The sequence below is a fragment of the Varanus komodoensis genome, unplaced genomic scaffold (assembly GCF_004798865.1).
Source record: "Varanus komodoensis strain SLA01 unplaced genomic scaffold, ASM479886v1 scaffold15, whole genome shotgun sequence".
Taxonomy (NCBI): Eukaryota; Metazoa; Chordata; class Lepidosauria; order Squamata; family Varanidae; genus Varanus; species Varanus komodoensis.
Window position 1 is genome coordinate 21945094 of NW_025335440.1, and position 22525 is coordinate 21967618.

A 22525-nucleotide genomic window follows, 5' to 3' on the forward strand; every position below is an offset into this window, starting at 1 on the left:
CTTGGATTAGCCAATGAGAAACAGAGCAGAATTAATAGAGTTGCACCATTCCTGCCCCTTTCTCAATGGAAATAATCCATCAAGGCAGAGTCAGGTCCATAACTGGACAGACACCCACACTGAAATTGTTCTAGTTAATCAGTATCTCTCAAGAGTGGTTGGAGTTGCTCAGTCACAACCTTCCCAAGCGCCTTCCCCAAGAAAGAGGTATTTGCAGATGGGGGTTGCTTGTCAAATAGCATTGGTTCAAGAGCAGTTTCCTTCAGAAGTGGTAGTACTTCTGTATATATATGCATTATATGTAGATAAAGTACATTAGAAGTATTTGTTTTGGGAGAATAGACATTCAAAACATTTGTCAAATGGCTATATATATATATTAATTTCATGCAGATTTAAAAATGCATAGTAGTATAACCAGGGCTTTTTTGCCATGGAATGCACCAGAACTGCATTCCGGCACCTTTTTTTTCAATGGATTTTACTAAGTGATTTTGAATTGCCTGTCTGCTTAGCAGGTCGGCAGCAAACATCATTAACATAGTGCCTGGGGCTGCTTTTGTGTCCTTTTGTGTCCCTGCTGATAATGAGATAGTGAGGGCAAGGGTGCTGCTGGGCTCTCTGCTCTGCTGCTCGGCTTGGGATTGGTGTGTGTGGGCACGCTGCTTACTGCCTGCGGCGACCATTATGTTTATTTGTGTGATGTGAGTTCCGGCACCGTTTTTTTTTTTTTACAAAAAAAGCACTGAGTATAACTATGGGACAGAGCTATGAATGAGTACACACAAAACAGACTGATCCATTCACGCCTATCTGATACAAGGTGTAATGTCTCAGATGTTGTTGCTTCTAGAAATAACATTTCTGGTCCTTATGCCTATTTTGTGTGTGGGCAACATCTGGCAAAATGTTAGCAGCATCAGGATTTTTCAGTGCAAGACGAATGACTTCTGAGTCTTAATTCTTGCTTTGCCCTTCCCTCTGAATTTCAGAAGTAACAAAAAGCCGCCTGCTGCAAAATATTCAAATCAGCTTAATTTTGCATAATATATGGAGGTCACATAATTGAGCTCAGCTAAGTTTATAGTAGCTCATTTTAACATACATTAAAGGAGAAAAGAAGTAATGATCCCTCTCTTAAGATGTTATTGAAGATGTGACAGTTGGTTCTTCATTCCATATTTGACTGTGGCCTCAATCCAGCCAAATCTGGAAAAAGTTGGTAATGTTTAAGTTCTACTAAAATCTATAGCAAAAGTCCATTATGCCTAATTAGTACCTTTTCAGTTTCAATGGAACTTTAATATTACTTTATTTGGATTTAGTACAGTCTCTACAATAACTTATTGTATGCTACCAGTTCTCTGTGTATGAAAGCTGTGAACAGTGGCACTTGTTGGTACATTTGGATGGGCATTTCCATATGCACTGACATGAATAGAAGTGTGACTTTTATTATCCTTGATAGGAATGTTTGCAATTTTGTTGCTTGTTTTGGTCTATATAGACACAGACTGGTCTGTATAGACTCAGTTAGGTCTATCGACAAATTTTTATCAATGTGCATGTTTTACTGAATTCACACATCAATCCATGATGTATGTCAATTTCTCTGTACCATGCTGAAACATAAAGGTCCCTTTTTGTCTATGTGTATATCTGTATCCACTGTGGGATTACATTCACCTAAAAGCAAATCTTTATGTGCAAAACTGACAACTCATTTCCTGGACACAAGCAAATATGTCTTGGACTTAAAATGAATTAGGTAGTGTATTGTAATTTTAATAAAATCTGTTATCCCTTGTGCTCAAGGATAACATAATCAGCTATTGCCCTCTGATAAAGACTGATTTATGCAGTCTGATTTTGAGACACAGTGGGGTAAGTACCTAAGCAATGAAAAGGGCTTAGAATGTAATTCTTTGCATGCTTAGACGGAAAAAATACCTACAACTCCCATCATGCTAGGAGTTGTAGGCCTTTTCCTGGCTAAATATGCATAAGATTGCACCTTTAATCATTTATCATACCAAATTTTATTTTAATGGGAAGTTATAAATTCCCAGCACTGTCTGGGTAAAAAAACCCAAACAGTTCCTTTTTTATATTTAATATGCCCAATATTCTAAATGAAGGTTAATAGACTTGATTTTCTAGAGATAGAAGACACTCATTGACAAATTGGAAATGTAATTTCTGTTGGAAGACTAAAATGCTTCACTAATTCATGTATCTGCAAACATTTCAAACAATCATGATGGAATAGTGGAGCATGTATTTTTCTAATAAATTTGAAGATGCAAAAGCAATAACATTCTGAGCTGTGTCTTCCAGCCTCTCTCACCATGTTCTTAAAGTCTTATGCATTCTGATTTGAGGAATGCTGAATAGTACACAGGCTTCTTCCTCTTTTTCTTATGACTTTATAAAAAAACTAATAATTTAAAAGCATTCTAAAAATATTTTGGCAGCTATGAAATGAATTAACAGATGCAGACTTAATTGTACATTTAGTTTATGACCTGGATGACAAGAAATGTGTGCCCCTGCTCTGGACAGAACTATAGTTCCTGTTTTTTGGGAATCTGTAATTCTTTCCTTCTAACTTTTAGTTGTCTAATATATCTTGTCTATCACTCTTCTATCTCCTCTTGTTCAATGTGTCGAAAAGTTCTGTTTCTCTTGTCTCATAGCAATGAAAAGAAAAATTGAGAATGGATCATTTTCAGTTTTCAAAAATATTATCAGTTGGACTTAAGTAGCTCGCAAATAATTCAGGGCTCAGAATTTAAGCCAAACAGATTGTAGAAGAATGAAAGTGGGAAATGCAGCAAAAACCACAGTGTATGTAATGGATCTTGAGAAAAGCATTACTGACTTATACATAAAACATTTTGGAACCACTAGGTATTTCATGATGTGGCTTTTGCTTTCTTTCTAGACCGTGGACATACATAAAGAGAAAGTGGCCCGCAGAGAGATCGGCATTTTGACAACCAATAAGAATACATCCAGGACTCACAAAATCATTGCTCCAGCAAACATGGAGCGTCCTGTAAGGTATATCCGAAAGCCTATAGACTACACAGTGTTGGATGATGTGGGCCATGGAGTAAAGGTAAGAACTTTGCTCTCTTCCCACCAATATTTAATTACCTGAGGTAGCAAATGGTATTAGATGCTTATATTTTTTCCTATTTAGAACTAATTTACTGCCAAGGAACTGCCAAGGAACTCTGTTGAAAAATAGGATGCGAAATTGTACACAATACTGCCAGTAGTGTGCAATTTCAAGCTACTTAAAGCAGTGTGTTCATTTTTTAAAACCCAGCTGTTACTCCTCTCTCCTTTAATTAGCTTAATCTTTCAGGTCCCCTCAAAACTAAGCATCTATTTGATGGTGCAGGCATATGAAAATTTTTCTGTACAGCTCATCCTCCATACACCATCTGAATACCGGACCAAATAATGACATACTAAACATATGTTTGCCATGTGGCCATCAGTTCCAAAGGCCTGACGGAGGAGAGGTGTCACTAGGGAGAGAATTTCCTCATTATAATTTAATATTGTTCACAGACTTAATTTAAAGGCTCTCAGCTGCCTGACCATTAGATTTTCTTTAAATGGAAGAAATGATGTAGGTGCAGTGGTATTCAGTATACAGTAGACAAGAAGTTTCCTGTATCTCTCAAAACTATGAATTAAGATAGTGCCATGCCAGAAAATAAAAATCTTCATAGACTAAGATCTTCCTCAGAATTATCTTGCATAACCCAAACTTGTGATTAGTTGAAAGCAGACTTATGATTAGTTGAAACAAACCAGATTCATGACTGTGGGTTGATATTATTTTCATAGGTTGTCCAGGTTTGGACATAGATATGGCTAGTCTTAAATGACAGTGAGAACGTCTGAATTTCTTCTGACTCTGCTAGAAATGGAGAGGGGCAGGGGGAGTCCACAAGCCTGAGGTTCTGTGGCTTGTTTTGTAGCAATAAGCCATGATTTTTGTTGCATCTGAATGGGACCTATATATATCTGTGCTACAAAGAAACTTAGCAGTTCAGAGATACTTGCATCTAGAGGTTTTTCATGCAAAATGTTAGTGTTTCATTTTTGAGGATAGCCATTTCTTTTTGTGTTCTGTTCTCTCCTGCTTTCATGTGGGAAACTTATCATTAGATCTTTTCACAGAAAGTAAAGATGGCCTTTTCCATCATCTTGTCTTGGGTTAACCAGGAGGCATTCCTACAACATTCAGATGCTCTGTGCTTGTGATGGTGCTCTCTCTTTGGCACTTCCTTGGCTAAATTCTCTGGTAAACATGGAGGCAAAAAGGAACAAGGAAGCAGACATACCTTAACAGAGCTTTTCCTTCTCATCTTAAAGGAATTCATACAAGTCTTTGAATGCATTTAAATGGCTCTTAAATTACTTCAAATACATGTTAAAACAGATGTCATGCATCCATGTCATGCATAAGGGACTACAAGATAACAACTGTTGTTCAAATAGTCCACTATTTTTGTAAGGGAAAGAGAAGATGCCAGAAAACTGATCTGCACAAAGTTTTACGGGAAAGTGTTAGGTTCATTTATGAGGTTGATCCTAATCTTGTTATGAGTTTGTGGTAGAGTGACCAAAACTCCAGTTTGCTGCTTCTTAGCTGGAGAGAAAACTTGAGGACCAGCTTTATAACACCATCGCAGAGTGTGAAAATACCCTCTAACTCCATCTCCCACCCCCACACCACTCCTGTTCCATTTGCTGTGTGCACAGAGTTTGTGTTTACTATTGCATATATTTGACTAGCTTTCTTTGGGTTTGTTTCTGAACTGATGGTTTTATAACCCCATATTGACTTTTGAGCATTAAAAATTTGATATGATTTGAGCTTCTTCTCCAGACATTTTAATATTTGATTTTATACTTGGATATTATTTATACTTTTTTACTGTTAATATGTTGTAACTTATTGATATCTGACCTCAGCTGCTTATTTCTCTGTTTTATTGTAGGTTGTTTTTATTATTGTTATTTTATGAAATATAGTTATTTTTTGTAATATTGTAATCTGCTTGGAGATTTTTTGGACCAGTATAGTGGAATATAAGTTGAGTAAATAGCAGCAGCAGCAGCAGCAACAACAACAACAAATTGTTGGGCCTTATAGAAAAGCAATTCTGTTATTGGGGTTCTTTGAAGAGATAGACTAGCCCACTTCATTAAAGAGGTTGATTCTCATCTGTATCCTACTGTGGGAGCTAACATAATGACACATGTGCTTGGAAGTCCCTTTCTCAAACTATGCCTCCAGTCATGAACTGTTTGGGTGGCCTTCCATTACAAGCCAGACTTGGTGTTCCTGTCCCTGAACTGCAATACCAGGTGTGAAAATGCCAACTAACTTTCTATTGTGCTGTACAGTTGACTAAGCTAACACCTTGGGTACTTAGCAAACTATTGAGAGTTATATTTCAGGTCTATTTAGAATGGGATAGTCTTTCTAGGCAGAGAGCACTTATTTATAGGACTATATTGCAGGTAGATTGGGAAAACAAAGTCCTTAATAAATTCTGATATTTCTTTAATTGTTTTTAGAAGCCAGCCCCAGCTAGCTTTTATGGAATGTATGCAAAGCAATCTTGTATGAAAGACATTTATGCAAATATGTGCAAACTGATGTACCTTTCTTCATTAGTACTGATTTTCTAAGTACAGAACTTCTAAATAGAAGATTGCTTCTTCAGATTATAATTAATATATTTATAACTAAGGTAGGTATAACTGCATATGTTCAGGTGGAAAGCCCTGTTCATTACCATAGTTAGCAAATGCATTCCTTAAATAATCATTAGACATAATTGACATTTTGGTGGTAGCTAACATCAGGAACCTTCAACATTTTCTCCAAGCTCTGTATTAAAATTTTCACATGGTGGCATGTGACTTGGCCAAAATTATGTAATGAATTCATAGCAGAGCAGACTCAGACTTTGTGTCTGTCTTTTTAGGTTCCCACTGGTCCTTAGCTAGGTTCTTGACCTACAGGGCTCTAACATCAAAAGGAAGGGTCATGAGTATAAAGTTGTGCATATAAAGCATGTCATTCAAGAGAGGGAGAAATATTATAAGGGTGGGGCCATGGCTCAATAAAAGAGCACAGGTTTTTCATAGAAAAGGTCACAAGTGGGATCCTTGGCATTCCCAGGTGAAGGAATTATCCTGGGTAGTAAGATCCTACCTGGGGCATTCAAATTTCTGACAGTGAGAGGAGAGACTATTGCTTTAGACAATACAGTGGTCTGATACAAGGAAAAAACAGCTTTATATGTTCACAGCAATGGCAAGTATCTACTACAGACTCATTTCTCATTTACTTTATTATGATTTTGTAAGCTACTTTGGAAATTCTGTCATAGAAGCAGGGAAGATTTCCCCCAGCCCTTTAAAAAGATCAGTTTCTGTATGCTGATGCATATTTGGGTACACAACTACACAAAGGAAGGGGAACCCAGTTGACTGATAGCAGGTTAAAATTGCTCTCATAAACAGTGTGCTTGTGGGAAAAGTAGCGCCTGAATCTTTCGAACTGCTGCCGGCCCATTGAGTATACGAGGTGTGCCCAGAAAGTAACGAGAATGATATTTTAAAAATCATTCTTTGGAAAATTTTACAATTGAACACCGTCTTCTTCAGTTTATGCACCGTGTGAGTATACACAACTCTCCCAGTGATTTTTGCATTCTTTATAGCATCCCTGGAAGTCTTCAAGTGGAATGGCGTTCAGAGCCTGTGCACTGGCTGTTTGGATGTTCTCCACACTACCACAATGGTGTCCTTTCAAACCATTCTTCATCTTTGGGAAGATGCAAAAGTCTCAAGGAGCCTAGTCAGGGCTATAGGGTGGATGGGGCAGCACCATGGTGTGTTTTTCAGCCAAAAACTCTCTGCTAGCCAAAGCACTGTGGCTCAGTGCATTGTCGTGATGAAGGATCCAAGATGAGCCAATCTCAACTTATGCCATTGGTACACTTGTGCAGATGATAGCACAGCTTTTCCCTAAGTTTCCTCACCATTCCCAGAGTTTCTGATGCACTTTTACCCAATTTCACACAATTTTATCATGTACTACTGTTCCAAACTTGGTTGCATTTTTCTTAATACGAGGCACTTGAACAGGTGTCACAAAAGAGAATGTCTTGGCTCTGGCAGGGCTGGAATGCAACTGATAGCAGTGTTCTAATGTATACCTGGCACCCCACCCCAAGTGACCTCGGCTAGCTTCTCCCTTCACAGAGCCCTTCTCGAGCATAGGGACGTCATTCTCACTACTTCCGGACACACCTCGTATAACCTGCTCCTTACCATCATTTCCCCAAACAAATCATATGGAAAAATCAGCATTTATTTGTTTGTACTGGCAGGATCCAGAACAAGAAGAGCAATCTGATGTGCAGTCAGGATAGATTTTCATGTGCTCTTCCTTTATAGGAAGGGTTCCGTGCCAAGTAGACATGAATCGAAGAAGAATTCTTTTGGTCCTGGTTCCCCATTGGAACTACCCACAACTGTTTCAGTTATTTGCAGGCTCTTTTGAATGTATTTACTAGCTGCATGTCAGTCTTGAAAGAGTGTCACAATTGCTGCAGCCATGGCATTCTGTTGTTAAATTGCTGGATTAAGACGGAGCTGAAAGATCCTCCTTTTGTGGAAATCATTCTGCTTTCACTGTGATCATGTATGAAAATGCACTTCTGTACCTGGACTGCAATTGTCAATTACAATGAAAACACTGCAAATGTTGTAACATTATCATTTAAACCTGCCATATGGACAGTCATAGATTTGCCATTAATTTCTACTTTTCTTCCTCCTTTTCTTTTTGCCAACCTAAGTGGCTAAAAGCCAAGGTAAGAAGAGTTATTTCTCATTTGACCCACAGCACCCCATGACAATAGAGGCTGCTGAGCCGTTACACCCCAAAACTAGCTCGCTCGCACTCTGTCTATCTCTCCCTTATATTTCTCTGCTCCTTCTTCCATAGGTTACTTAGATGTGCTGAACTTCAGCTCCAACTGACAGTTAATATATCACTGATATATTGACAAATGCATTTTATCCATAGATAACATTTAATTTCTCTAACATACATAGTGCTTTGCTTGGATGTGGTAGGTGCTTCTCTCATATCGACTTACATTTTAGACAAGGTTTCCCAGAAACACTTGCATGCCTGTGCTAATTAGATAGCTGGACTAAATAAATACGTTAGTAAATCCTGAATACAAAATGGGGTCACTGGATCGGACAGGGTCATGGAAATAAGGTTGGTACATGAGCCACTACTTATGCTTAGTGTTGCTTCGTTTTCATTCATGGGGGGCACACAATCACAAAAGTGGGTGGGGGGGGAGAATAGAAAGCTTGGACATGGGATTTCTCTTATTGTGTTTAATCCAGTAGGCAGTAAAAGAAGCTGTGGTTTGAAAGCTGTCTGGGAATCCTCACTTCATATTAGTGTATTGAAGCATTGCATCAGTATATAGTTGGAGCTATTTTGGTCCCCAAAATTAAAGCATTATTCTGGTTTTCAGCATGGAAACAATCAGCCTGCAAGAACTGGCACTTTGTCAAGAACAAATCCGCCTACACAAAAACCACCAAGTCCTCCCATGTCAGGCCGGGGAACTCTGGGGTAAGAATAAGACTTCTCATTCCGCTTTTATGGGGACAAAGAACAGTTTTAATTGCTTGTGTCAACATTATCTAGTATTTTTCAGCTGTTGTTGTCGTCAACTGTTAAATAAGCTGTATAGCTCACTTCTAAAATAACATGAATTTTAGGACTGAGCATCTTTTTCATGAGGCTGTTTAGTGGCTGTCTCCATGCTAAACACACTTTCTTAAAAATAAGGTCAAGTGATTTCCCTGGAACCAACCTCTGGGTGAGTGATGTGTAGGATAGCAACCTGAGCTAGGAGATTGCTGGTTTGTTTCCATTCTGGGCAAAGGTGAGAATTTCTCATTTCTGATAAGAATATAAAGAGTGTTCTGTCTATGCAGTCTGACATCTTAAAAAAGTGAATCAAATTGGGTTGTAGTATTAATTTAATCTGTCTGCCTGACTGAACATGGCCGGTGTTTCCTATTCACAGGACTGAATTCACCAGAGCGGTGTTCAGCTCTGTGATAGGAACCAAAGAATGAGGGCTGGGAGAAATGAGCCTTGGCTGGGAGGATATGTGCTCATTAAGCTCAAGCATAAGTAATTGAAGGCCTGTTGCAGGCAACAAAAGCTTGGTGCCCCTGGTGGCTGGGGATGATTGAGGCTGTAAACCAGCATGTCAGGGGTGTTGAACCTCTACTAGCCAAGAGTGGAATTCCATTTTGGAGAAACTCTCTAAGGCTGCATTGCAGTGGTGGGTAGGATGAAAGCCAAAGGGGTTACACAGAAACAATAGCTTAAAGCTCTTAAGGCCACCAAGCCTTCAGAGGGGTATTTCACCCTTTCAGAAGAGGGCAAAATGGTGCAAAACTTGGGAATTGCCAGTGGATTGGGGAATGAAGGAGGAGGTGGGGTTAGGGAAGAGGGGAGTGGTCAACTTGGAAGCCCCTGAGCATCAGATTTGGCCCTTAGACCTGAGGTTCTGCTCCCATGAGCTGCATGGGCCAGAAGCAAGGTCTGTAGCAAACCAAAACAGACATTCTTTGGATAAGTTGCTGACCTTACATTCTGCTGACTAAGTTGCTACTGGCCCTGTATTACTAGCGCATAGATTCTCAGACTGTAGGTTTGAATTCTCTAGAAAGAACACAACAGCTCAGGTCATGGGGTCAGGTAAACAGAGAATCTTAAGAGTGATCATCCTGCTTGTAGTATCAGTGCTTGAGACTCCACACCTGCTCTTGGGGATCCCAAATGTGGTTCTAGCACGCAGTGGCTGGAAGGTGGCCCTGCTAGGATTCTGCCCTTCAGTTTGTTGCCTTAAGAAGCCAGACAATTCATAACAGGGATGAAGCAGGGAAATAGCACTCTTGCTATAAAATATTTAATATCCACAAATCTATCCATTTTGGTATGCACCTTATAGCAATGTCCACAGATTGGGAAAACAAATGGTCAGCATGGAACTGAGGGGAGGTGAGTGTGCCAGAGGGAAGCATAAGTGTGACAACCTTGCGAAACATTACCTTAGCTGTATTTCGAAATTGGATAAATGACCAGGGCTCCACCTCTGCAAGCATGTCTGTATGTGTTATAGTGGAAATGGCTTTCTTGCTAGAGATGTGGAATAATGCATAATTTCACCATTTTGGTAAACATGCAAAGCTAGTTTAAAAAATCTATGCTTCAGTAACCTGGAATGGAGTTAGAACATTTAATGGCTACCTGAGCTATGGAGCAGTATCCAAAATATTTAATATTTAATATCCAAATATATTTAATATTTAAAACTGCAGCTGTAGTTGAAAGCTATGGTTATTCCCAATGCATAGCTGAATTGTTGATTTAGGATTAAAGGGTTTTAAGAAGTTAAAAAAAGGAAGAGGGCAAGTTCTCCGTTGTGAATTTGCTTTAATATGCTTGCTTAAAGATTACCTTCTCTTATTTGTAAGTAATCTTTCCTCCATGTGTTTAGTAGAAGCTTAAACAAACCATATATATATATATATATATATATATATATATATATAGAGAGAGAGAGAGAGAGAGAGAGAGAGAGAGAGAGAGACACTATATGCTTCATTGAAAAGTATAAACTGCCAAATAGAAATCTTACAGAACAGTCAGTCAGTGCTTTCTAGGTTAACAGTGGAAGTTTAAGAAAATTCTAAAAATCCTGGAAGACGGTTCTGCATAAAGCCAGCAATTGGCATGCGTTCTGCTTCATTCTGTGAAGCAAATGACTGACAAGACGAGCCGATGAGTACATAAATCCTGTACAGAGCAGTTTGCAGCTGCCACTGACTCAGTAAAGAAACCTGACTCCTGCATATGAATAAATACTAGGAAGGCCCAGTTAGTGATGAAAGTTTTGAAGGAATTCCTTTTCGTACTGAGTTTTCATGTAAGGAAAGCAGAGCTTGAGGTAACTGTTTCAGACTGTGAGTTACTTGGGATGTAGGTGCAGTCGCATTGGAGGGCAGGGCTGTGGTTGCATCTCAGAGTCAGGCATGAAGTAGGCCAAAGCTTAAAAATAAGTTGGGTCAGCTTTCTGACTGAGCCAGAGAGCATGCTCTCAGGAGCTGCTGGTTCAAAAATTAGGTCAAATACTACATCAGATTGCAATTGATTCGCCATGTAATAGGACCAGTTCAGTGACTCTGAAATGCGGGTATCACTGCTACTCTGGATTTCCCCCAGCATTTGTTTTATTGATATAAATCTATCAACTGTGTCATTTGGGGTTCTCCTCTTTGGTCATCTGCCAATTGGCATGAGTCCCTTAAAAGAGTTTTCTTGCCCACTGGAAGATCACCCTTTGCAAAATGAATTTCTTCGTGGTGAGAAACATGTATTACATACAGAGAGTAATGGCCTATTTCTCTAGACTATGGTAGAAGCCATTTCTTGTAAAGCAGGGGTGGGCTGCTTGTGGTTTTCCAGATGTTTTGGCCTTCAGCTTCCATCAACCATAGCCAACATAGATAAGAAATGATAGGAATTGCATGCCAAAAATCTGGAAGACCAAAAGCTGCTCACACCTGCATTATACACTTGTATAATGGAACCTTCTTGATCACATATCTGATAATAAATTGTTCATAATATTCAGTTCTACAAATATTCTGGAGTTAGTACAACTGATGAATATCTATTTGGGTGCATTTTTCTGTTCACCTTGTCCAGTGCTTCATTTTCAAATGTGGATGCCTTCCAAATATGATGCCAAGGATCGCCATCCTCCCAGACTTAATCAGTGTACCTGCTAGGCCATTATGGTGGCCTTCATAGAGAACAGAAAATATACTTTTCATAGTAACTGAATCCAAATCCAATTGCAGAACTGCATCCTCTCCTATTGCAGTTCTGTGATCTCAGATGGATAGGCCTTCATGTATTTGTCAAATGTGGCTGATTGGCAAATGCCACCAGCTGAGATGAAGAGGGCTTATGAGAAGTAACTGGTCTGTGACTGGTCACACGCACCATGTCCACCATTGTATGAACAGGCAAGGAGTGCCATCACAGTCATTTGGTGAAACTGCCCAGAACATTCTCCCAAAATTCCAAGTATGGCCACCAACCCAGAATGGTCAGGAGAATCCTGCCTTATTTTACTCTTTCTGTATTAAAAACAGAGCCTATCACCACTAACTGAACATTAAGGGAAGGAATTATAGACTAGTTTCTTCCTCACACGCTTATTTCCAAAGATAGCCTCATTTTGTGTAGAATATATATACAAACTACCTCCAATACATAGTGTAGTCCAGGAACATTTTTTGCTTTGATGAGCGGATTTCCTAGAAAGTTTCAGAGATTTTTTCTGAGTCCCTTTTCTAGCTTTTCCAGTGCCTCCTCTTATGTGCCATTTCCTTGTGTCCTCCAACCATAGTTTGTTTTCTTCAACCACATCTAAACTATGAAGCATAACACGAATTGGATTTGGGTACTCAGGGTTTGGGAGCTAGCATTAACTGCAATATCCTAGCTTGGATATCATCACAAATCATAGTTAGACCAACTTGGAAACAGAGGAATGATTTGGAGTAGGAAAAGGGAGCATGTGGCACACTTTCAGACATTTAGAAAAGTCTTTATGGCAACTTCGTAGTATTTATGTCCTCATTTTACAGTTGTATAGATATGAAGTATTCCTAATGTGAGACCAAGTGAGATATAAATAATGAATAAAATATAACTCCAAATTAGTCAACAAAGTTTTCCACTTAGTTGGCCACTAGATTACAATGGTATGGGCCTACAATGTTGGAAAAGCTAGCTCTTCTAATGCTTTTTTCCCCTTCTGCAGCATTTTAAAATACTGTCATGAATATTCCCATTTACCTTAACACAAGCAGTAACTTATGTTGCATTTTCATGGCTGATAAATGTCATTTACCTTGGAATATTCATCATGTTTTATATTGCAGTCTCCCTTATACATAAACTCATTTACAGTTTCAATATTAATCATATTTGCCAGCGCAACACTGTATTTTAAACTTTTTCCCAGGTTTCTGTGTGGCAGAAATGGGTTTGCGGGAACCCATAATTTCACAGCACAATTATGGGTTCCCTCCTTTTAAGATGAAACAAAGTAGAATACTTTAGGGATGACATCATTTTACAGAACAAAAGTAGAACTTTACTAAGCCGTTAAAAGAGGAGTGCTAATAACAGTTGCTACTGTAGTAACCAATGCTACTGGAAAGAAACAGATCTCAAGTTGGTGTTTTGGCAGTAAGTACCTGTCTGTTTGCCTAAAGTAATCCAGTTCAGAATTTTAACAGGAAGTCTAGTGGCCCCCTTGCCTTGATAACATTAAAGTTACATAAGTGCAAGGGGTAGCACATGCAAAAAGTATCCCAGACTTCTCAGCCAAATGCATGAGAAGTTGACATCCCTACCTACAGCAATCTATGGAAACAAATGGACAGTTGTCCCAGTTCTTTTGCCTGACATATTTAAACTGGGGCTGCTTGTGGGACTGAGCCTTTGGCTTCATAGGTGCAAGAGCTCATGTTTTCTGTGAATTCCCAGGGCATTTATAAGATGGGAGGAATGCTAATGATGGCAGTATAAACAGATCCCATTATTCTGTCAAGCTTACCTTCTTGTAGAAGCTATTTTAATATTAAATTTGTTCCAAGGTCTATAGCTGTGAAAACATTGGAATAGTCCTTACCACCTAGATGACTGTATATTTTGACATGACACAACTGTCAGACATATACTACCCTCCTAAAGAAGTGCTGCACTTAACATCTGGTGGAAGTTAAATGGCATAACCCCCTTTGTTTTTAATAGTGATTAATATGCCCAGGAGGTATAGCAAGACTGGCATTAAAAATACACTGTGGCAAAAGAGCACAGCATGATGGTGTGCAAAGTTGTAACTTTAGGTCAGGGGACCTGCGGCTCTCTGGATAATTGGACTACAATTCCTATTATCCCCAGCTACTGGCCATGATTTGTGGGACTGAGGGGAGTTGGCTTCCAACAGCACCCAAAGGGCCACAAATTCCCCATTCCTGTGGAAGGATAGCATTGCAGCTATTTGTTTTTCTGCTGTATTAATAAGTCTTGTTCTTCTCCCACTTCATGCCTTCAATAGACGGAATACTCCCTATAAGACCCTGGAGCCTGTTAAGCCACCAACGGTCCCTAATGATTATATGACCAGTCCTGCAAGACTTGGAAGTCAACACAGTCCTGGAAGAACAGCATCTTTGAACCAGAGGCCCAGAACACACAGGTAAAATGGGAGACTCTATGACTTGTATGCTAAGAAATTGAATTCAGGCCCAGCTGAACTAATTGATTTTTCATATACTTATTGCATTTCTATACTGCCCAATAGCCAGAGCTCTCTGGATGGTACTGGGAGGGGTCCACAATTCTGTGTATTATGGCAAGTGTTCCACTGCCTTCTGTGGAGCATGATGCAATGTGAGAAGCTCCAAACTTCTCCGTCTACCCAATTCCAGAGATGGGAAGAATATTCCTGCATTTGTTCTGAGCTGCCAAGAAAGTTGGAGTGGTCCAAGCCAAGTGCTACACTGGATTCAGTCTCCACCCCGTTTCCCTTCTCTAGATTCCTGCTGGGAGAGAAGTCCTGGAGCAGGAGGCATATTGCAAGAACAACTCCTCATTCTTCTGTCCAGCTTCAAATATAGAGCTGGGGAAGGATGTGGAATCATCCTGCCTCTGCCTGTGTGCAAGGCTCAGCAGGATCCAGAACTGGGCCTGACATGGCACAAGATATAGGGAATATAAGAAAATGTAATAGGAGACAGCTTCAGGCAAGCTGAGTTTGACCATGAGGATGTGACCATGGCAAAAGAGACATACTATAGTGAAGTGGCCACCTTTCCTGATGGATAAAAGAAGGAGAAGGGTAATTAGGGAAAAGAATACAGAGGAGGGGCAGGAAAGGGAGCAAATGAAGATAAGATGGAAGTGGTTCATAATGGTGAGGAGGGCTTAATTCTTGATAGGTAGTTCGAAAAGCAGAGACATGGCACAGCTGTCATATATATAGTTCTGTGCAATTCATGGGATTGTGCAAGCTCACATATGTTTAAGTTTACATCCACTCCCAAGTGCCAAATTTCTGTCAAAGCTTCTTTTGCAGAGCAGTCAATTGAATTTTTTGGCTTTTCCTTCCAGTTGGAGAAAATGTGCTAATTCTCTGATAGTCACAGAAACAGACAAAGTAGAGTCCTGTGGCTACTAGTATGTGGCACAGGCCAGCTTTAGACTGCAAGTGCCTGGGATTTATATTTGAACATTGCCCGTACAGTAACCTTCCACAGCCTGGCACCCTCCAGATATGTTGGACTACAACCCCCATAATCCCACAGCTGTGTAGGTTATAGGAGTTACAGTCCAACTCATCAAGGGAGCACCAGCCTAGGGAAGGCTTTCTAGGTTAAAAGACAAAACCCAGAAACCTACCTTTTCAATTAAAGCTGTCATGTCAACAAGAAGGGTTTTAGCTTAGCAGTTTCTCAGATCCTCTGCAGGGAGCTTTCTACTTCAGGAGATTTGGTCAAAGTATTCAGACATGCATACTGCTCACACACCTGGCGGTTTGATGTACATGGCGTCAGGGGATCCCATCTGATTCCTCAAAATATGTGGATTGGCCACCTGTAACTACCTGTAAATGGCTTGTGATATTTATTAGTCTGCATGACCTGGCTTGATTAGACAGCTCCTCTGAATGGATGGAAGTGCTCACTTTGCAACTTTGCTCCTGAGAAGTGTCAATCCAAGATTGGAAAGGAACGCATTGCAGCTGCTTCTGTAGTGAAATATAGGTAAAATTGTTCAGCATCTTAGCTGCTTTGAATGATTAAATACATAGCTGTGGTCATTGTAATGAGGAGCTCTGATAATTTGTAGAGTAGTGTAATGTAAGCTTATAAACTTGACATTCATTGTAGATCATGCAAAATGACAATAGTTCTATTTTGAGAGAGCCTGCAGTTGGTTAAAACATTGTCTCATTTAAAACAGTAGCATAAATGTCGTCTTGTACATCCATTATCTGAGGCAGCGGAAATGGACTCTTCAGTGTCGTAAGTGGTTTGTGGTTTGAAATTCAGCTGCAACCATAGCAACAAGTTCAAGATCTCTGGCATGCTGAACACTAATTTTTGTGGGAATGATTTGTGACCAGGTTGCAGTCTTTAAATTCTCTCCTTATGTAGTGTCTGTTTGAAGTTATTTTGAATGCCTGGCATTTAACTCTGTGCCTTGTTTTGGATAAGTGGCAGAAAACTGAGCAGAATGGGAACAATATTTTAATACATGCCTGAATGGCTTTCTTCCTTTAATGATAAATGGTCGCTTCATTTTCTGACTGGTCTGAGTTCCTGGAGTCATTTCTCCCCAACTTCTGACTCAACTCTGACCTGTGAGTGTGGTGGATAGAGACTGCCAGCACACCTGGACAGTCGAGCTGGGTGCTTAGATAGGTTGCTGGATGCATCTCTCTCATCACACCTCAACACACTGGAAGCAGCCTTGCACTGAGTGAGACCATTGGTCCAGGTAGCCCACTATTGACTCTACCTGACTGGCAGCAGGTTTCTGCCTTTCTGGTAGAAGTTTTTCATGTCCTACCAGGAGATGCTGTGGATTGAACCTGGGACCACCTCCGTGCGATCAGGTGCACTCCCACTGAACTACCAACCTGCTGCAACAGTTTCACCTGGAGAACCCTGTTTCCGTGTCAGATGGCTGTGGCTTCTTTGCAGAAGGCACCTGTAAAAAAGCCTTGTTCAATTTTGTCGTAAGATGCATGTGGCTGCTTAGAAGAACATGCTTGTTTCATGACTGGATTTGCTAGACACAAAGGACAGCACTTCACCTTACAGGGATTTTTGGGAACAGATTTAAAGTGTAGTGCTGCCCTCATACCTTGGGCCCGTGGATCCATCTCTGCTGCATACTCACATTATGATCGCACATAGCTTATGTTGTGAAACATTTAACATACAATTTGTCACCCTTAATTAGTTTATTCTGCCTGTAACCATTCAGAGCATTATGTTAGACCAACAGTTCTTTAGCTCTTAGAGATTTCATTACACTTTTAATTAAATACCTGAATAGCTAAAACTGAGAGTGTGTGTGAGTATCTAATGACTAGCTCATTACATAAGTATATGTTAGAATTTCATGTACCCTGTTCTGCTGGTATGATAATATGCAACAGATTGCTCTTTCTCTTTCCTTCCCCCGCCCCTTTTTATTCTTTTTAAGCAGAAAAAAACCATACATACAAAACATCACAACAACAACAATATAGCAAAAACACAATATTTTAAAAAGTAAATAATAAAGTGCCCCCACCAACCCGGAGACCAAAACTACCACCTCTTAATTCACATATTATAACAATAATATATAATATTTATTTATTTGTTTGTTTAGACAACTTATACTTCAATTACATTCATATCCCCTCCAGAAATTCATATAATCTCAATTAGGTTTACAGCCTTTGTCTTCTATCAGTACTGCTTTTACAAAACTTCCCAAAACTCATTATATTTATTTGCTTTCATTAACCCTTTTTAAATTTTATTTCTGTCGTTAGTTGCTCTCTCTCTTTCCCAATAAATTCCCTTTATATACAGCCATGTGTGTACATATGCATGACTTAGTCATGAAAATAAGGTAACTTGTCTCCCTGCTGACTGCTGCATCTTGCAGGGCTCCTCTTGATTTGCTTGCACCTTTCTTGTTTTGATATTGAATAGTGGTAGCAGTGGAGGAAGCGGCAGTCGAGAAAACAGCGGAAGCAGCAGTATTGGCATTCCCATTGCCGTGCCTACGCCTTCACCACCAACTATTGGTCAAGGTATCTACTGAATAGCTGTGAAAATATCCTGGATGCAGTGCAATTTATTGATGCGCTTTCAATAATTCTATTAGGTTGCTGAGGAGAGTTTTAAGGGCATTTATTTTGATTACATTTTGAATGTTTAGTCATTATAATTCAGTTTTTACATGACAGCTTTGGAACAATGTAAACAATTATTAAATGATGCAAAAAAAGATTACAATCCCAAATTAGACATAGTTGTATGGATTGAATTAAATTAAAATAATTGGGGGGGAAGTAGGGTATGCATGCAAAAAATCTCTTCCACAGTGGTTTTTCCTTACACTACCTCAGAGTTGCTTAATTCAATAAATGAATATTGATAATTACTTTAAGGTAATTATCAATATATGCCTCTGCCCACATATATTGTCTTGTCTATAAATTAATTTCAGACTGATGCACAAAGACTGACTGACTGACTTTCACCTTTAAATTGGGAGAGAAACAGTTCAGTTGTCAATTTAGTTATTATTTTTGCTTTGGAATGAGGCCATGAGTTGACAATATAAGGCAGATACTTCATTTCAAGTTTACTAGAATCTTCATCTGCCTATCCCGAAAGTGGGAAGTACCATTACAATCCAAACAGGGATTATTTCAATGGAGACGAATGGAAACAGCTTCCATGTTGGTGGCACAAAATTAACCTAAGCAGAAATGGAGAGGTGTGGTCAGGTTTCCTCTGGCTTGGAACTCTGTGTCTGCCATGGTGGAATCCTCATTCACTGTGCCCATTACATTTGCCTAGGTCCCTTCCTTGTATCCTATCAAATAAATATAATACATAAAATAAAAAGATGACTGTGGTCACCCAAGGAACATGCTCTCCACATCAACCACCTGGAACTCCTCACTGTAGCAAAATTCCTTGAATGAAATCTCTGCCATTTTCTGTTCTTTCTCTTGACAGTGTCATGGCAGCAAATTGTGGGTTAATTAAACCACAATTTTTGGGATGGGAACAACTTCTGGTTTGCACAGGCACCTTATTTGTAGGTTATTAGTGTGATAGCTGAACTCAGACATGTCGGGGGTTTATGAGTTAATGCAAAAGTAAACCTAACAGTAATGTGTAGGTTTAGAAGACTTTAACCCATAAGTAACCCAAAATGGCTGGTTTCCTTGTCAAATTAACAACCCACGATGTACATCTTCATAAATCATGGCAGCAAATTGTGAGTTGATTCACCTGTGATGTGTGAGGATGAACACCACTGGTTGTATTTTTAGGATTCCTCACCCCTAAAGTAGCTTTCTCCCTAATCTGATTCATTATCTATGAGGATTTGTGTTTCATGCACTTCCTGTGCCGTGAGTTCTTCTATATCCCTCCCCTCTCCTCCTGGTTTTCTTCACTCTGCCCATCATCCATCCTCATCACCACAAGTCTTGCTGTTTGTTTGTTTAGAACTTTTGTATACCATCCCATCACTGATGTCTCAGGACAGTTCACAATAACAGCAATAAAAAAGATAAAAATATAAAAGTAGCACAGCATCCAATAATGCATTATCCCTTTTGGCTCCTGAATTTCAGCTGTTCCTGGGTCAGCTCCTGGTTCTCAGTATGGCACAATGACCAGGCAGATTTCCCGACACAACTCGACCACTTCTTCAGCTTCTTCTGGTGGATTTAGGCGGAACCCTTCTGTGACCGCTCCATTTTCTGCTCAACCTCATGTTAATGGCGGACCTCTCTATTCTCAAAACTCAAGTAAGCTTGCTGGGTCACTGCTGAGCATGGAACTCCTGGGGTTGCTTTTGTACAAACCAGTGGGAAGGTTGTACAAAATTCTTCGTTTATCATTGATCCAGTAATTAAGTCATCTTCAGATGTAACTGCCTCAATAGAATAAAGCTCAGTTTATTAGACCAAGGACAAGCTTGGAGCCTACGTACCCTCTCTTTATTCCTCACTGGCATGGTTTATTGAATCACAGTTTCCCACTGCACCTTACCTAGAAAAATATGGTTGAATCTTTCCCTATGGACCAGAATCAACCATGATTTTTTCAGACCAAGATCATTATATTTTTACTGGATTCAAGGATGCAAACAGTATGTTTCCCTAGACAAGTCATTAAACAAATTGCCTGAGAATGTACCTTTTAAGCATTTTATTTGCTGTCAGATTTGTCAGTAGTGTCATTACTTCTGTTAAGGGTACTGGTAAATTTTTAGCAGGCTGGACCAGAAATACCCACCTCATCTGCCCCACTCCATGAAGTGGAGCAAAAACCCACTTCCATTCCCACATATAGAGTGCCACCTTCAGTGTTCTTTCAGGGTTGTTGTATTTTTGTATGGCCTAATCATGGGGTCCACGGGGTCCAATCCAGCCCATGATTTTGTGAAAATAGAAGGAAAATGGCCCTGATACTTTTGAGCAGTGGTTTTTCAGTAGGATTAAAGGTCTACTAATTGCTTAACACTTGTTGTTTTTTTACAATGCAGTTTTTTGTTCAAAGTTAGGGATAAGCCCTAAATAATAAGTAGCTTGCCATGCTTTTAAAAAATAGCCTTTAGATACTAATTTTAACTTGGCAGTCATTTTCATCATTATTTTGAAACTTATGATTTAACACCTAAGTCTTGATAATATAACTTCCAGGTTTCCCACTCCCCTTGAACTGGTAACAGATACAGGTTTGGGTTGGGAAAAGAAAGAATGTAAGAGGAACAATGAATGGAAATGAAATCTGTGGAATATTGGCTGTTGTGTTGTGTTACTTTGCCACATGATGGGAGAAAGATTGTTTTGAAGTGAGGTCAGTCTTGAAATTTAATTGTCAAAATTGTTTAAAATGACTGTGTACTTGGAAATCTGCAACCAATTTCAAATTTGCAATTCCAGTCTATTACTCTGCTGAACACAGAGCCTTTAAGATGCTTTGAATCGCAATTAGAGGAGAGGTAGTATAAAAATATTCTCATTCCAAATATTCTGAATCTATCCTATTATCCTCTCTAACCATTTTTCAAACTATCTTCTTGATATTAAAAAAATTGCTAGTGGGGTTGTACCCAAGTGTCATTTTATACATGAAAGCTAAAACAGTGGAAGGTCTTCTGAGTCAACATGCAGGTCAGAGCCAGGAATTGGGTTCTGAGAGATCAACAATGTGCTAACAAGATTTGTTTCCATCTGATGTAGGTTCAGCTTAATTTGGATCAGTCTGAGGCCCTTTGTTGTTGCTATGCATATTCTGTTATGCAAGGCTGAGAACTACAGCTGCACATACAGTCATAATTAACGTCCACCTTCCAAAGTCCCTTTGACTTACTGCCATTTCTTTTGCAATTCAGTCTGAAATGTTTTCCTTCTTAGAAGGAAAGAAGGTGGAATGCTAGAGCCTCATTGTGCAGAACACTTTAAACCTGATGCATCGCAATGCATTTACCAAACATGCCGAAGGTATATTTTCACTCTGGGCATTGACTTGGCTTTAACGTCTATCCAGTTTCGATACTCGCTAGAGTTTGGGCTGCCTTGTCAACTGCATGGAACCTGCCCTGCATTTGTGTTTCAGTTTTTTTATGCAAGGCAAAATGTTTCTGGGTGTCTTGACAGATGGACATGGAACATTCAAAGAGGTTGGAAAGTGAGGGAGCTCTGTTCTGTGGTGCTGCCAGCATGCAGTGATAGATACTTTTACAAATATATCTTATGTAATGTGGGGGATGGTGGAGGACAGAAGAGCCTGGAGGAATGTTGTCCAGGGAGTCGTGAGGGGTCGGGCACATAACGTAACAATGTGGGGATTTGTCTGGCTAGCAAAGTCACAGTTATTTTATTTTTTGGGGTATGACAAATTTGCCATTTTGACTGACTAGGAAAAAAACAACCAAACCAAACCACACCACAAGGCACACCACAGTCTATTTTACAAATGAATCACTTTCCTAAAAAACCTTACTTGAAGATTTGCAAAGTTGCTTCAGAATATAAAATAATAAAAAATTGAATCCATACAGGTCATCTATCTGCTCTGCAACACTTGCCATTTTCTGGATGTTTTGTTTTTGAGATTCCCTGTAGAGCACAATGCCACATGTGCTTTCCTCCCTTTTCATGGAATTTTACAGTGATATTTGCTCTTAAGGTTTGCTGTAAAGAATACAGTTTCTTCTGTGCTCCGTCCTTCCTCATAAGACTTTGCAGCAAGATGCTGGGGCTTCCCAGTTTAAAAGCAGAAAAAGGTAGGAGCGACCTCTAAAACTGGAAGTGCAGATTGTAGCCTTACCCCCAATAAGCTTCCCTCCCCGTTTTTCTTTTTCAAGTGTTGTTGGGCTAAAACTGGAGTTCAGCAGTAGTTGTATAGCTGGGAAAGCAAACTTGGAAGAGGGTCGTGCTGTGTGCCTTTCTGTTGTTCATTGCATACCTTGTTTTGTGGTCCATTGTTACTGACTGCTGCTTTTTGTTTTTGTTTTCCTTTTCCTGTATCTGTG

At 39.6% G+C, this 22525-nt stretch overlaps 1 protein-coding gene across 5 annotated transcripts in view; it reads left to right on the top strand.

The window, feature by feature from the left end:
- ABI1 (abl interactor 1) overlaps nt 1-22525 on the top strand; it is a 104302-nt gene that overhangs the window by 75201 nt on the left and 6576 nt on the right. For 2 of the 5 annotated variants that reach the window (XM_044424767.1, XM_044424766.1), the window contains exons 3-9: nt 2945-3121; nt 7905-7919; nt 8604-8704; nt 14292-14432; nt 17950-18050; nt 19614-19790; nt 20017-20020. In XM_044424767.1, coding sequence (XP_044280702.1) covers nt 2945-3121; nt 7905-7919; nt 8604-8704; nt 14292-14432; nt 17950-18050; nt 19614-19790; nt 20017-20020 — 716 coding nt within the window. The remainder of the gene's footprint in view (nt 1-2944; nt 3122-7904; nt 7920-8603; nt 8705-14291; nt 14433-17949; nt 18051-19613; nt 19791-20016; nt 20021-22525) is intronic. The other 3 variants (XM_044424768.1, XM_044424764.1, XM_044424765.1) reach the window with 3 other exon arrangements.